At 40.5% G+C, this 16,451-nt stretch overlaps 2 protein-coding genes across 7 annotated transcripts; one reads left to right on the plus strand and one right to left on the minus strand.

Annotated features, from left to right (window-relative positions):
* Positions 1-331: 331 nt before the first annotated feature.
* Positions 332-8,515, minus strand: JAC1 (J-domain protein required for chloroplast accumulation response 1). Of its 6 annotated transcripts, none has more exons than XM_077377151.1 (14): positions 7,209-8,513; positions 6,331-6,512; positions 5,845-6,237; positions 5,641-5,745; positions 5,148-5,554; positions 4,839-5,006; positions 4,593-4,704; positions 4,328-4,503; positions 4,073-4,184; positions 2,738-2,817; positions 2,303-2,368; positions 2,138-2,215; positions 1,087-1,316; positions 677-1,055 (listed from the first exon to the last, which is right to left on the minus strand). In XM_077377151.1, exons 1-14 carry the CDS (start codon positions 7,682-7,684, stop codon positions 1,010-1,012), a joined length of 2,631 nt encoding a protein of 876 aa, XP_077233266.1. In that variant the 5' UTR covers positions 7,685-8,513; the 3' UTR covers positions 677-1,009. The 6 variants fall into 6 exon arrangements, with proteins under 6 accessions (XP_077233264.1, XP_077233266.1, XP_077233263.1 ...); XM_077377152.1 differs by having other exon boundaries at positions 678-1,055; positions 5,845-6,244; positions 7,209-7,518; XM_077377149.1 differs by lacking the exon at positions 677-1,055 and adding an exon at positions 332-668 and having other exon boundaries at positions 1,140-1,316; positions 5,845-6,512; positions 7,209-8,512.
* Positions 8,516-11,059: 2,544 nt separating this feature from the next.
* Positions 11,060-13,492, plus strand: LOC143875661 (uncharacterized). Its single transcript, XM_077377267.1, has one exon. The coding sequence runs from the start codon at positions 12,080-12,082 to the stop codon at positions 13,490-13,492; it is 1,413 nt and encodes a 470-aa protein (XP_077233382.1). The 5' UTR covers positions 11,060-12,079.
* The last annotated feature ends 2,959 nt before the right edge of the window (positions 13,493-16,451 follow it).

A 16,451-nucleotide genomic window follows, 5' to 3' on the forward strand; every position in this document is an offset into this window, starting at 1 on the left:
GCTTTCGAGCGACAAGGAAACAAGTAGCACAAAAAATACAAAGTGCAACAAAAGTTAAGAAAATATAGAGAGAAGAACCCCAGAATCAGCACCTTGTTTTTTAATCCCCCAAAAGAAATCTCCTTTCCGCCCTCTCTCTCTCTCTCTCTCTCTCTCTCTCTCTCACACACACACACACAAACACACACACGTACGTGCGCGATTATATTAGGCCTAGCCCACTTAGACCACTTATAATCACAAGAAATAGAATTGTTTATGACAATGAGCATTCCTTTTTAAATGTAATTAAGCTTACTACTGTCATGCAATACCTAGACTGAGTGCAACAGATGTGAAGCTTTTTGTTTCATTATATTCAAATGATATTTTTCATCCAGCACTTGGTAACTGGTTTAAACAGATTTATCAGTGCAGGCTCAAGCCAAGAAATCAAATTACATTTGTATATTTTTGTAAAGCAAAGTAGGCAATGATGGAATACATGTTTACACATACAGTATATATACGTATATACATGTATCAGGGAAGTGATACATGTAGACATTTAAAATATGTACTTTTAACAGAATATGAGCATCTGATGAACCAGGTCCTTGTCAACAAGAGATACATTAAGCATCTTGATGTTAAAGAGAGCAGAGTTCACTGAAATGAGTCCATGCCTCCTGTAAGGAAGAAAAGTATAAGTTTATCAAGGACTTGAAATTCGAAAGTATATTTGTTGGATGAAGGCCTAGAATTCATGCAATAGCTGATATGGTTTCCTATTCAAGAGAGTAATAGCTGGTACTGTTTCTTCATATCAAATGATAGGAAAACTTGTTAGAAGTGCAAAGGGGGATAAAAGAGAAAGATTGTGACTCTGGAATTGGTGCCAAATAATAAAACAGCAAGTTTGTTGGGAGATCTATGAAACAAGAACACTCCATTTTATGAAGAAATAAGCGTGTTTGTTCTTGTTATCCATCTACAGAAGACTATTTATTTATTTTCTTGGTGATGCATTTTAAACTCTGACTCTTCGAGGATGAACATAAGGCAATAGATATGTATCCGTGATGTAAGTACATATATTTTAAACACTCAAAAAATGCCTTTTTCCAAAACAATTGAGATTTCCAGATAAGTACATATACCTGCAAAATGTTGAAGACTTTTTCTGCGACATATTTTTTATGCTCTGAAACACCTTTCTGTTGTAGCTTGTCGGGATGTAAACACAGTAAAGCTTTCTGATAGGCTCTTTTAACAGAAGATCCTTCAATTATATCAACTAGAGGAACCGGTTTCCATCCACTCTCTGGCCAAAGAACCTGTACAGAGCAATACTTTATGAGATGAAAATAAATTTTTTCTAAGCGTAGTTATGTGCTAACTACATTTCTTAATCACTATCTTAAGGATTAAATTAACATAGGGTATCCCCACCCCATTTTAGGGCGCTTCTAATCCCTATGGATGCACACAATCCACCCTTAATAATGCGATAACAACGAAGCTACACAGTATTGCAAATAACTTGATATTCCTTGAGAGGACCAAACACATTAAGATTGACTGCCATTTTTTTTTGTGATAGTCATTAGCAAGGAAGTGTAAACCCTCTCCAGTCACTATGTCGACTGGCAGATATTTTCACCAAACCAATAAGCTTCATTAGATTAAGATTCATTTGTTCCAAGCTGAGCATTTACTCCAGATAGAGGAGGGATATTGAGATTAGAACATATTTTGAGTGGTTTATTTTATGCTTTAGTTAGTAGTTTTATGGGTTTTGATGTGGGTTATATACGTTATCATAGACCCTAATTTCATTAATGGCATTATATAAAGTATCAATTTTGTGGGGATAGCCAATAAAACCCTAACAAATTCTTTCATCCCGCTCAACCCTACTTTCTTTCTCTTCTTCTCCTGTTCTTCTACATTTCTTTACTTTTGACCTGTAACATAAGGAGTTACTTTTGACCTGTAGGTTGGAGTTGAAAATTCGTTTTGTATAGCCCGTTCTATAAAAGATATCATCGTAAGGTAATTGTTTGTTGAAGAAATCCCAATGGCCGCCTTACAACAAACTACGTCTAAATACACCGCACAAATAAAGTTACAGCTTTTGACAGATAACCATACTTACATATTGCAGAGTTGATAGTAGTGAACGGATATTTCCTTCTTTTCCATTTGACCATTGTCGTATCTTAGCTGCTGAAATCTGCAGTAACTCAAGTAATAAAAGCCGTTGTTAAAACCAAAGTACAAAGTACTTCCATGTGGATAAATTCAGAATAGAACACAATACTTGAATTTCTTCTTGATGTTGATCAATTTGAGGGAGTTCTTTCTGGTCCACAGATATATGTTCCACCTGGCAACAGATCCAAAGAAAAGTAGCTCTTTAGTGGAGCGAGTGGGCACTGGCTGGGATTTTTCTTACACTACATAAGAAACGCAGGCCATGTATTCTGCTGTATAACTTCCAAAGATGGAAATGCCTTTGTTGACTGGTGTGGTGACTTCAACTCAACTCAACTCAACTCAACTCAACAAAGCCTTTGTCCCAAACTAATTGGGGTTGGCTAAATGAATCCTTGGTGTGGTGACTTATGCATAATAAATAAGGCTTATCTATGTTTTCCCTGGATTGTGGCGACAAACAAAAATGGCTTAAAAATGGAGAAAATGCTAGACAATAGAAACTGTATGTGAATATATCTGGAATTGAAGACACAAATACCATGCAGTTCTCTAGGAGATCTTCACAGTGAGGTTCCTCTGTATTGCCAAGTGCACTCTGAAAACTTTCTGAAGTTGATCCTGACAAACAAACATGATACTTGAAAAATGATTATTTATGAAAAGGACTTGTATCCATAAAATGGGCCAGTTATGCAAAAAGACTTCACAAGAGGTGCTAAGAAAAGGGACGTATTATAAAATGTTATATTCATAATTTCGTTTCCTTTTTAATTTCAAGTATAAGATAGTGTCATAATAGTGATGCAACACACTCCATATGTGCACTTCTTCCTGAGAAAGTTACAAGGTAATAAACTGAAGAGAGGATGTTGAAAATGCTGACTTGCACAGGCATTTGCTAAGGACAGCCTAAGTGTTGTCTTCTACCCACTTCATTGGAGCAAGCACAAAGGCTTGTGCAACTTCAGAAGGCATGAGGAACGAGTGCACACCAATGAAGATGTTGAAAATGGTTAGAAATTAGCTTTTAGATGTACTTAAATTTTGAAAGATAAATATGAAAATGGTTTGAAACTATTATTTTTTAATGGACTTGAATTTAGAAAGATATATAAAGAAAATATTGCATACACGCTCCTATGGTGCTCCCAAACTTAGACTCTTCTAGACCCCATGCTTCCCCGCCCCCGCTTCGTGCTTCTAAGGAAATTTCTACAAGAGGGATATCGTCCCCCTTACAAGGACAATCAATTTTGGAGGGGAAGTCTGCGGCAACATTTGCTTCTCTACAAGTATGGGAGACCTTCCATTGGGCGAGGGATGAGAGGATTTCTTTGATTTTGGCCATGATGGTCAGCTTTTTCCATGGATTCTCGATGCTACCATTGATAGAATCAATTGCAATTTTTGAGTCAGGTTCGACCCAGATTTTGTCAAATCCTTTCTCTTTGGCAAGAAGTAACCCTTGGTAGATCGCTTCTATTTCAAGAAGTAACCCCTGAAACATCTTATGGTTGGTAAACCCAAGGAATAGGCCATTTGCCCATGTACCAATTTTCTGAATTTATAAAACACCGCCCATTTCCTGCAGGTTAACCCATGTCCAGATGGGCATCAAGCATCCCAAGGTTTTGTCATAGGAAGTTTGTTTTTAATTTCCTGCTAGCATTTAAAACAACTTATTTGTGAAAAATAAAATCTACAAAGATGACAATAATTACAAGCAAATTAATAAAAATGGATTTCAGTTTAAGGAGGAGAGGGTCAAGATCTAGAGAAGTCTCATCACACAACGGACACTGAAACTATCACTTCCCGAAAGGTGCAGCTAAGCCACGTTATATCAAAATAAATAAAGGAATACAAAACTAACCAGAGGATGTCGTTGGGATGCCATTTCTTTCTCTGGAAGAATCATTAATGTTTTCGGCACTGAAGTTTATATCTAAGTATGGTTTTTCTGTTTGTTTCAAAATTTGATCTACCTGAAACAATTATTAGAACTTGGTAAGTTACCAGGGATATCCAATTTCTATTAAAAAGCCTACTGATTTGCAGATACATCAAAAAACATAAGATTGCGTACATATATTTAGCTACTTGAGCATCCGCCTAAATGGTTTCTTACCACAACAGGGGCATCCGGCAATGCTCCTTTACCGTTCCAATTGCTCTTCTCCTCCTTCCCACCCACCTTTGTTTCGGAAATGGATACTTGGTTTCCTACAGTAAACAATTTCCTTCTAAAAGTCTGACCTTGAGTGCCAACATTACCCATGAGTTTTGGAGAAGCTGTCTCATGATCTCATCACACAACATTACACTGAAACTATCACTTCCCTGAAAGGTGCAGCTAAGCCATGTTTTATCAAAATAAATAAAATAAAACTAACCAGAGGATGTCGTTGGGATGCCATTTCTTTCTCTGGAAGAATCATAAATGTTTTCGGCACTGAAGTTTATAGCTAAGTATGGTTGCTCTGTTTGTTTCAAAGTTTGATCTACCTGAAACAATTATTAGAACTTGGTAAGTCATATCCAATTTCTATTAAAAAGCTTACTACTTTGCCGACACATCATAAAACATAAGATCGTGTACACATTTAGCTATTTGAACATTTGCCTAAATGGTTTCTTACGACAACAGGGGCATCCGGCACCGCTCCTTTACCGTTCCAATTGCTCATCATCTCTTTTCCATCCACCTTTGTTTCGGAAATGGGTGCTGAGTCTCCTACATTAAATGATTTCCTTCTAAAACTCTGACCTTGAGTGCCAGCATTAACCATGAGTTTTGGAGAAGCTTCCTGAAATAATTATTAGAACTTGGTAAGTTATGAGGGATATCCAATTTCTATTAAAAAGCTTACTAATTTGCAGGTACATCAGAAAACATAAGATTGTGTACATCTTTAGCTACTTGAACATCGGCCTAAATGGTTTCTTACCACAACAGGGGCATCTGGCAATGCTCCTTTACCATTTGAATTGATCATCTTCTCTTTCTCATCCACCTTTGTTTCAGAAATGGGTGCTGGGTCTCCAACAGTAAATGATTTCCTTCTAAAACTCTGACCTTGAGTGCCAACGTTAACCGTGAGCTTTGGAGAAGCTTCCTGATTGAATATTTTGATAAATTCTTTGACCTTTCCCTTAAGTCGGTTGCCCAGCATTTTGTCCTGTGAATTTGATGGTGATTCCTGTGAGGTTGGTTTAGTTGCCTCAGAATGATTTAAGATGCCTTTTTCCCCCGTCCGCTTCTTTTCTTTTCTATGTTCAACACATCCTGCTGATGTATTCTTGCTTTTCAGCACCCCATCTTTATCTCCACCCCGTTGAACCATTTCATCATTTCCTAGTATAACCAGATAGAAGTGACAGTGGTAACAATTTAGAAGGACTCCATTGAACTAATACAGTTGACATTCTTACTGGAGCTACCTGGTCCATCAGAATTGTCATTGACCTGATGAAGGTGCCTTAGTTCAGATTTGCAAGCTTCTTGTGGGGAAACCCGCACTTCTTTCTTCGCTCCCTTACACAAACCTATGTCAGGCAAAATACCAGACAAGCCGGAATATGTTTACCCATCCTGTATTACATCTTATTAGTTCCAATGAACCACAATTGGCAAGAAAATTTTACCTGGTTCTTCAGCAAGATCACTGAAAAGACTATGAAGGGGCTTCAATTCAGGTTTGGAAGGCACCACCTCCTCAGCTGTATTGTTGCTCCTCGTTATATTGATATCCTTTGATGAACTATTATCTTGCTCATCATATTGACTCCTGAAGGACCTACTCTTTTTTAACAGATTTTCACCAAGGGAAGGAGAACTGACTCCTTGCAAAACTGGTGCAGGCAACTCACTAACTATGCTCTCATTTTTATCCCGTTCTTTTGAATTTGAACGACTAACACCCTTAACAGGCATTGTCAGTGTTACTCCTTTGCTTGCCCATTTGTATATAGAGAAGTGAAATTGACTGCTATCACGAGAAACTTCTGAATTGTTTGGATCCTTTACACACTGCTCTTCTGTGTCCTGTGAAGCAGATTCATCAGATTTTGATGACCCATCGAAGCTAATAGAAAACTGGTAGGATAAAGGGCTCTGGCGATAGGCTTGACCTTCATTTCTCGAGTCATCTTGTCCCAAGACTGTTTGGGCTGCAACTCTAGATGCATAGGCACTTGGAGAAGATGGATAACCCAACGCTTTTGAGGCACTGTCCCTGCTTTTATTTGGGCTATGGCAAATAGGGGTACTGAATGTTGCAAAGTCCACCCCTTTGGCAAGTTTAGAAGAGAGGCTGGAAATTTTTAAACCAATGCAAGTCAAAGAAGGGAACATCACAGTCAATGGAAGTCAAAACTTCATATAAATAGAAGACTACATTAATCATTGGCATGGAACATGAACAAAGAGCAGGGAGATTTTGCTCCAGACTTGTATGTGTATGTTTTGGCTCCATTGATCCAGTGGGCAACCAACCGTCTGGCCCATTGCCATTGTTCTCACCTTGATTGGGTGAACAATGGCCCCTTGCCTCATGATGTTCCACCAAATCAATGGCCCCGATCACATGCATGCATGCCACATGGGACCCAAGATTGATCATTAGGGTTGAAACCTAACAGTGATTGTTAGGGTAGTTTGTTTGACAACACATTCCAAAAGAAATGGATATGTAAAGTAGTATCTTGATATACAGAAACATATGCAAAAATACACAAAAAGGACAGGTAAATTTGTTGTTTAGACCGATTGCGAGTTCAAAACTGATTATTGGACTCAAAATTAAATGTAAATTTGAGTCCAATACTCAGTTTTGGATTAACAATCGGTTCTCAAGATCTAAAACAAATAGGGCTAAGGCTTTCCTTGGACTGCTGTGACATTGATTAGTTGCAATACTAAACATTTCCAAGTTCTGGTCTATGTTTGCTATGCATCAACTACTCTATTCTTATTTGCTGAACAATGGAGAAGAAGAGCAAAAGGAAACCTGAGCTGCAGAGGTAGTGATGATTCTTCACTGAGTGGTTCACGTTTGGGAGTTGAAGGGTGAATAGGGCTTTGTATCTGCGAAGATGGCAATGTAGAGAAAGGATCCCGGTCGGGGTTTCTAGGTGCCGAGCTTGAAGAATTGTCACCCCTGAAAATGTCATTGTAGAAGTCGCGGCCAAGGTGTCTCCGGCGGTTGGGACTGTCCTCACCAAACACAGGCTTCTCGCCCGTCGCAGACCATGATCTACTACGAGTTTCTTCTTCTACTTTTCTGAATGAGTAGGAATCCGAAGTTTCACCCAGGCTGTGACGATCTTGAATCGAACACCTCGGGGGACCACCAAACACGTCATTGAAATCAATATCTGAGATTCTGTGTTGTGTATTAGGCAAAGAGCTAGGGTTTCCAAATGATCTAGGACTAGGAGGACTATAGCCTAGAAGAACGTGATCTCTCAAAGACAATTTCTCCATTTCATTCCACAAATAAATTCAGATCGATCAATACATGAACTGCTAAAACCTAGTCCTAAATAACGAGATTTGGGGAAACTCTAGTCCAACAGAATTTCTATGCAAATACTTGTCAATAACTTTTTCTGAAAACAAAATCCAGATCAATTGATGAATTTTGTTGATGAGAACTGCAGTTTCAATCTACAAAAATATAAAACGAATCAGAACTGAAGAGCAAAAAATTCAAAATTAAAAATGGCGGGGGGGCCGAATTCCATAAAACCTATAATTTTCTTCTCAGATTCCAGATCCAATGCCATCTATGACTATCGTGCAGCTGTAAAACGAGCATCTAATCTTGTCTACCAAAAACGAGAACAGATCCAATTCACAACAAAACAAGAACAGATCCAATTCAAATTTCTAAGAGATCCGAACAAGAAAAACGCGAATTCCAACAGATCCACATGCAATTCCTATTCCCGATCCAGCAACCTAAATTCAAGCTCCTCATTTACTTAATACTGAAGATCAAAAGCATATAAAATACCGTCGAGGAGTAGAAACTAGAAATTCACTAATCTGGAAGGTAAATTCGATCCGTTTTGCTCTCTGAAGGATTCATAAATCGCAGAGTTTCAGGTGATTGCGAAGAACGGAACGGGAAATTCTAGATTTCTGGTATTTGTGGGAGAAGAAAAAATGGCTAGGGTTAGGGTTAGGTTTAACGGGAGCCACAAGTTGAGAATCCCATGAGGATAAGAAGACAAAAGGAGGAAGAAGAAGAGGATTGAAATTCTTCTTGAAAAGTGATAGCAGAGCCCCTACTCTCCGTTCCACGCGCCCAGATTTTCGTGACTTTTCGTTTTTTTTTGAAAAAACACAAGAGGGAATAATGATAGTCGCACTCCGTCGTTTTGATAATGACACTACAGTAGATAAGGGGATAGGCTAGAATAGCAAGACGATCTTGTCGTGATAAAAGAAAATAATCATTAGCCAATGCACACGTGGCAGGTATGATTTGGGATCGGGGCCCTTGATCACGGGGCGATAAAGTGGGTCCAGATTTGGTTCTGGACGGTGATCTAATTCTCTAAGATTGGGAGTTGCAAAATATCAATGGCTTAAAGTCATCCTAAATTATATCTTTTTTTATTATTATTATCGTGCTTGATCTGGACGGTTGCAAAAAATCAACGGCTCAAAGTCAATCTTAAGGGATGTCTTTTTTATTGTGTTTGATCCAAGGTCTAGAATCATCCGATTTGAATGGGACCAAAGGCGATAGGCTGGCTTTGTGATTTTCAATAAAATCAATGGACCAGATTACCGTAGGCATGGTAATGGGTCCATCCGTTATGATATCAAGTGGAGTGCCAATATTGAAACAATGGAGTACCAATCAAGGGCCCAGAATCATTCAACGGATAAGATCGCGTATAATATCACACATGTGGTAAAAAATCTATGTATAGCGCTAATCAGGAGAGTCATAAAGGGTGTCATTATAAAAAGCTCTTATTCTTTTGGAAGAAAAGAAGAGTGATGATCCATATCCCACGGCTTTCATGGGGTCCACATATGTTTTGGCATACTAATCACTAATGGCCCGAAGAAATCAGAATTTGTATTTATTGATTTTTTAGTAGAGATTTATGTCATCCATATTTGTACGTGTGGTGACCATTCGATGTGACCCCTCTCCTATGTGCTTCTAAAATTTTATATTTTTATTTGGGAGGTGAGTTAGCGTTAATAGATAATATAAAGAGAAATGATATCCACCCTCTATGCTTTGATAATAACACTCGTGCAGTTTGTTAAACCTTTTGTAATTGTTTTTTTTTTTTTTTGAAAAGGGCAACAGAATATATATATGAGAAAATGACCAAAAAAAAGGCCTTTATTATGATAATGACGTGTCCAGAGGGGAGATTTGAAAATGACTAATATTGAGTGACTTTAACGAGAATACCCTTCCTTACATACGTTTTTCTTCTCTCTCCCTCTCCCCCTCTCTCTCTCCCTCTCTCTCCCCTATCAAATCAACTGAGAACTATGATGATTACTTTCAGCTGTTGAAAATTACAAATTCAGAAAAGCAAAGCACTTTACCCACCCACCTCTCTCTCCCTCTCCGGCGGTCTTCTCCGGCGGTCTTCTCGCCGGTCTTCTCTACCTCTCTCGCCGGTCCTCTCTCTCCCCGCCACCGGCACAAAAGAGGCTGGTACCCCTCTGACTGTGAGTTTATTTTTTTGAGATGGGTTTTTTTTTTTCGGAAATGGCCTCACCGTGACTTTCTCCTTCTCTTTTGTCAAAGATCAATAGGTAAAACCCAATAGAGTTTTGGAAAAAATGGTTTAAATCAATATTTGTGAAAAATCGTTTTTTAAAAACCCTTAATATATTTTCTCATTTTTCAAAGATCAATGGTTTAAGAGATGGTTTAAAGCAATAGTTTGTCAGAAGTATATTTTGAAACCCATAATCTGCATGGTTTAAACCACAATTTTGTAGAAAATCAATTGGAAAATTCGTAATTTCTGCAAAATCAATGGTTTAAACCTACAGTTTGTAAAAAGTTGAGATATCATTGGTTTAAACACCTAATATTTTACAACTCAGTTGAGAAAACAGCTAATTTTTGAAATAATTTGTCACAGATTATTTGAACAATCAATTGTTTAAACCAATAATGTGTGAGATATCATTGGTTTAAACCACTAATATTTTATAACACAGTTGAGAAAACCTCTAATTTTTCAAATATCAATGGTTTAAATCAATAATTTCTCACAGATTATTGCTTTACAACCCTAAAGTTTGAACAATCAATTGTTTAAACCAATAATGTGTGGGATATCATTGGTTTAAACCACTAATATTTTATAACACAGTTGAGAAAACCTCTAAATTTTCAAATATCAATGGTTTAAATCAATAATTTCTCACAGATTGTTGGTTTACAACCCTAAAATTTGAACAATCAATTGTTTAAACCAATAATGTGTGAGATATCATTCGTTTAAACCATTAATATTTTATAACTCAGTTGAGAAAACCTCTAAATTTTCAAATATCAATGGTTTAAATCAATAATTTCTCACAGATTATTGGTTTACAACCCTAAAGTTTGAACAATCAATTGTTTAAACCAATAATGTGTGGGATATCATTGGTTTACACGCCTAATAATTTAGAACTCAGTTGAGAAAACCCCTCATTTTTCAAATATGAATGGTTTAAATCAATAATTCCTCACACATTATTTGTTTACACCCCATTCCATTGCTTCCTTTGTAGGGGCATAAACCACCATTCGACTGGTTCACTCCAAAGTATCATTCTATTGCATTGCACCAATACTAACCTCCCTTCCATGAAAAGGTATGTAGTTCCCTTTCCATTCTCCTCTATTTCCATTTTTAGCACATTTAAATTGCATTAAACAACTTCTAATAAGTGTTTAATTTTGTCTTTACAGGAGAGAGGAACGAAGGGCTTCTTTTGTCTTACACATCGACGGCACTCTAAAGGATGTGCTATCATTTGAATACGTGGGCGGCAAGATGTTGCCTCTTATTGTTGGTCGGAGAGCAAAATATAGAGATTTTGAGAATCTAATTCATAGGAAAATTGGGACCAATAGAAGTGACGTTTCTCTATTTATAAAGTGTCGATATGTTTTCGACTCATCTCATATCATCTTATATGATATTCGAGATGACAACGACCTTGATCTAGTAATGATGCTCTTTGATAGTACGGTCATTAACACTGTGAGCCTATATGTAACTAAAGAGTTCAGATTCGGAGGGAACAATTCTCCGGAGCCTACGATTCCTTCCTCATTTGCAGAGGCTTCGAGGCCGAATATTAGTACTGTCCCCGTGGTTTCTGCATCACCGATTGTAACGGCCGTTGGTCGAAAAGAGAAAAGAACGCTTGGCGGTATTCATACCATACATCGGTAAATTATAGTATTGAACGTTGGGTGCGATTAATATTCATTCCTTTCATTGGATCATCAATTACTTTAACTTTAATTGGCTACCGATCTGCAGGTATGAAGTGGACTTGAATCAGGATTTTGAAGATCCCACTTTGAATGAGACCGGCGCGATTGAGACCGACTTTGAGAAAAGCCAACCAGGCATAAACGATTGGGACTTCTGTAGGGATTTTGGAGGTGATATTCATGATATTGATTTGGTTCGACCGAACGATGGCAGTAATGACGACGATGAAGAGGACTTCGGTTATGATGAAGACGACTTCGGTTATGATGAAGAGGAATTCCGTTATGATGAAGAGGACTTCGGTCACGATGATGAATTGGGTCATGAGGAGGAGGATGAACCTAGTAATTATGTAGGCGATGCTTTGGGAAATACCAATATAAGGCAGCCGATGGAAGCGGATGAAATGGTTGTAGGGGGTGATGAAGTAAATGTGATCGTGGGACCTGAGGATTTCACGGTCGGGGCAATCTTCCCAAATCTTAAAGTCTTTCAGAAGAAAGTCACAGAGTACGCAATCCGGCATCGGTTTGTGTTTGTCCCACAAGAGACAAATCCCACAAAGTACGGCGTTAGATGCAAGGATCGTACATGCCCATGGCGTATCACAGGGACCACTTATACATATTATGTTAAGGTAAAAACATTTATCCCTCAGCACACATGCTCAAGCACAATGAAAGGGAACGATCATCCCATGGCCACAGCAAAGTGGGCTGCTGAGTGCTCTCTAGCCTTATTCGAAAGCCCAGAAGATGTTAGGGCTCCTATGATAAGACGGTACATCAAGGCCCACTGGAGTATAACAATGTCGTATCGAAAAGCCCACATGGCAAAGATGATCATACAGGAAATTATGTGTGGGAATGCCGAAGCGTCATATCGCATCCTGCCTGCATATGCTGATGAGTTGGTAAGAAGGAATCCTGGCACAGTAGTGCAGTTGTGCCGAACTCGAGACCTGCGGCCAAGAGGGGATGATACATTTGGGCGTTTCTTTTGGTCATTTGGCCCTAGCATTAGTGCGTTCAATCGAACAGTTAGGCCCCTCGCCCTAATTGATGGGACCCATCTGCGGGGGAAGTACATGGGGACTCTACTAGCCGCAACTGCGATAGATGGCAACAATGGGTTATTCCCGCTGGCACTTGCAGTAGTCGAGGCCGAGACGTATGAAAGCTGGGTATGGTTTTTGCATTTGTTCCGTCAGAATTTCATTTCGGCAGGACGAGATGTCATCACGATTGGGTCTGACCGGATGAAGGGGTTGCCTAGAGCCGTAGCGGAAGCTCTCCCAGGGTCGTACCATTTCTATTGCATCCACCACCTCAGTGCCAACTTCCATGGAAAATTTAAGAGTGAAGATCTGCGGAAACTTTTTATAAATGCTGCATATTCCCTAAGGGAGGGTGTTTTTAAGGATGCGATGGAGAGTATTAAAACCATGAGTAAAAGTGCAGAGAAATGGATATCGGAGATTCCTAAACAAAATTGGGCCAGCTCTTATTTTGAAGGTTGTAGATATAACGTGCTGACAACTAACGCGGCTGAGAGCTTCAATGCACTTTTAAAGGGCGCAAGGGAGCTGCCTATTGCAGCACTTGTGGAACAGACAAGATGGAAACTATCTGACTTCTTTCAGTACCGTCAGAAGGCAGGTACGAAGTGGACGACTCGTTTGACCCCAAACGCGGAAGACTGGTTGGCCGAACAATGTATTCTAGCAGGTGCTTATATGGCGCACCAGTGTGGTTGGACCGTATATGAGGTGAAGTCCAAGTACCACGTTGATGAGGTGGTGTAGACACCCCATTTTGACAAGGCCCTAAACCCGCATATTCGAATAAAATCCCGAGGTCAGACGGAAAATGAATGAAATTAATCCGAGCAAAAGGGAATGTGGGGCCCGCTTGTGTGGGACCCGCTTTTGTGTGGGACCCGCTGATGTGGGGCCCGTTTGTGTGGGGCCCATTTGTGTGGGACCCGCTTGTGTGGGGCCCGCTGATGTGGGGCCCGCTGATGTGGGACCCGTTTGTGTGGGACTCGCTTGTGTGGGGCCCGCTGGTGTGGGACCCGCTTGTGTGGGACCCGCTAATGTGGGATGCGCTTGTATTCAAAGAGAGAATAAGGACAGTCATCATTTCCTTTGTTTTTAAAATGGCCGGTAATGAGTATGTTTTTTTTTTTATTATTATTTTTTTTATGGCATCCGATGCCATTTGTGATGATTGTTTTTATTTTTTTTTACGAAAAAATGAGAAAATGGGGAGGAAATGGGGGGACATGAGGGGGACAAAAAAACCCTCATTTTTCTCCCCTCATGAAGACTCATGATGAGTCTCGGACTCATGATGTGTCTCCCCCTGGTCTCTCGCATGAGGGGAGAACGAAGGAAAAAAACCAAAAAAAAAAAAGGAAATCGACAGTGGAAAAAAAGGGAGCAGAGGAGAAAAACCAGGGGGAAAAAAGAAAAAAAAAAAGAAGAAAATCGGCAGAGAGAGAGATCCGGCCAGTCATCTTCTCCGGCGAATTCCTTGCCGGAATCCGATCGCACATCTCTCATTACCAGTCACCTTCTTCATCTCCATCTACGCCACAAGCGTCTCAGATCCGGCGGATCTCCGGCAAATTTCTCCCTTCTTCGGTCAGTATCATCGGATTCCGTCGATTTTTACTACCTCCTGCAATGATTCCATCTCCGGCCAAGATCCGAGGTCTGCAAATCTGAAAGGAGTGAGGATCAAGCTGCTGATTTCAAATCTTTCCGAGCTTTGATCATTTTTTTTAAACTCGATTAGCAGTCCATGTAAGTAGTTTCTCTTGAATGTTTGTTTTTGTTCTTGAGTTTTATTTGGAGGCTTGAGTTGCTTGTGATTGTAGACACCCCGCTGATGTGTGGGGCCCGCTGATGTTGGACCCGCTGATGTGTGGGACCCGCTGATGTGTGGGGCCCGCTGAGTGTGGGGCCCGCTGATATGGGACCCGCTGATGTGTGGGGCCCGCTGATGTGTGGGGCCCGCTGATGTGTGGGGCCCGCTGTGTGTGGGGCCCGCTGATGTGTGGGGCCCGCTGATGTGTGGGGCCCGCTGATGTGTGGGGCCCGCTGTGTGTGGGACCCGCTGTGTGTGGGGCCCGCTGCTGTGTGGGGCCCGCTGTTGTGTGGGGCCCGCTGCTGTGTGGGGCCCGCTGTGTGGGGCCCGCTGTGTGTGGGGCCCGCTGTGTGGGACCCGCTGGTGTGGGACCCGCTGGTGTGGGACCCGCTGACGTGTGGGGCCCGCTGTGTGTGGGACCCGTTTATGTGGGGCCCGCTGATGTGGGGCCCGTTTGTGTGGTTTTCTTCTTTTTTTTAGAGTCTGTCATAGAGAGTTTAGGATTCCGTCCTTCCATCTTTCAGAGTCAGTCTTCAGCATAGGAGTCAGTCCTTCAGTCTTTCAGGGGTCTGTCCTATCATCATAGGGGTTAGGATTCTGTCCATCCCCTCATCCAATCACGTGATTTTATTCACTCCTGCAAGGTATAGGATGCTGTCCAACCCTTGCAGAGTTGTTATTCTGTTCATCCCCCCCGCAAAGCATAGGATGCTGTCCAACCTTTGCGGGATATCAGGAGTCTGTCCTCCCCTTGTGATGATAGGATTTTGTCCTCTTGTGTCGAAAAATTCAAAAACATCTGAAAAATCAAAAATCTCAAAAATCTCGAGTCAGTAGAGTGTAGTTAGGAAAATCTGTCCGAACTACGGATGGCTTGATCCCTAGCTGAGGGGTACGTAGGCAGCTCAGGCGTGCTGCTGGCACCCTGAGTTCAGTCACCATTTTTAGACACCATTTTTACACCCTTTCACCATTTTCAGTCACCATTTTTTGTAAATATTTCTCACAACTTTCACCATTTTTCATAACTTCAAAACCTCCAAAAAATACAAAAAACTTCAAAACCTTTTCAAAAAGATCTTCCCCTAGAGTTAGGAGTCTGTCCTAGATATTTAGGGTGTTTTAGAGTTAGGAGTCGGTCTTGATTTGTATTGATGTGGTGTGTCCTGTCGTGTGAGTGTCCCTAGAGTTAGGAGGCCTCGAGTCGATCGGTCAGACACTTAGTCGAACCGATGGCTAGACTAGGAAGCATATAGTCAGCCCATGGTTTTCTTTATGTTGCACAGCCTAGATACACATAGGATATAGGGCCCACCTGCATTAGCTTAAGGCTAATCAACTTGCATTAGTTAGGGCATATAGAGTCCTAAAAATTACAATCCACTTGAATTTAAGCAATCGCACAAAAAGCTTTAAACATCAGTCGAGTCTAGTGGATCGAGTCTAGGATAGCGGTCCTAGAGTTTTAGGCATCGTAGTTTAGAATAGGGCACCGAACTACGTTGGCTCTGATTCTTCCCGAGGCCGGGATACGTAGTGCAGCTAGGATGGATGGCCATCCTGGTCCGAGTCAAGTATTGCATTAGAGTCTAGGGTTTGTCGTGTCGGGTCATGTGTCGAGTCGTGTTGTGTTGTGTGTTTTGCTGTGTTTTCTTATTTTTATGTACAGATCCTATACCTTTAGCTGTAGCATGCATGTGCTTGTCCACCAGAACTTAGACACCAATTAGGCATGGCACTCACAACCTAGCTATTCTTAGGCGACATATCTTTCATTTCTTTTGTGTGTGCTTCTTATTCATCTCCGAGACATGCATGATTAGCTAGACGTTATCTCGGAGATATTCGTTCTCATTTCGCATGATTTTCGCCCAAAACTCTTCAAAATTAATA

This window comes from Tasmannia lanceolata, unplaced genomic scaffold (genome assembly GCF_043159265.1).
Source record: "Tasmannia lanceolata isolate RefF3 unplaced genomic scaffold, GAP_Taslan_0.1 ptg000004l, whole genome shotgun sequence".
In the NCBI taxonomy this organism is placed as follows: domain Eukaryota; kingdom Viridiplantae; phylum Streptophyta; class Magnoliopsida; order Canellales; family Winteraceae; genus Tasmannia; species Tasmannia lanceolata.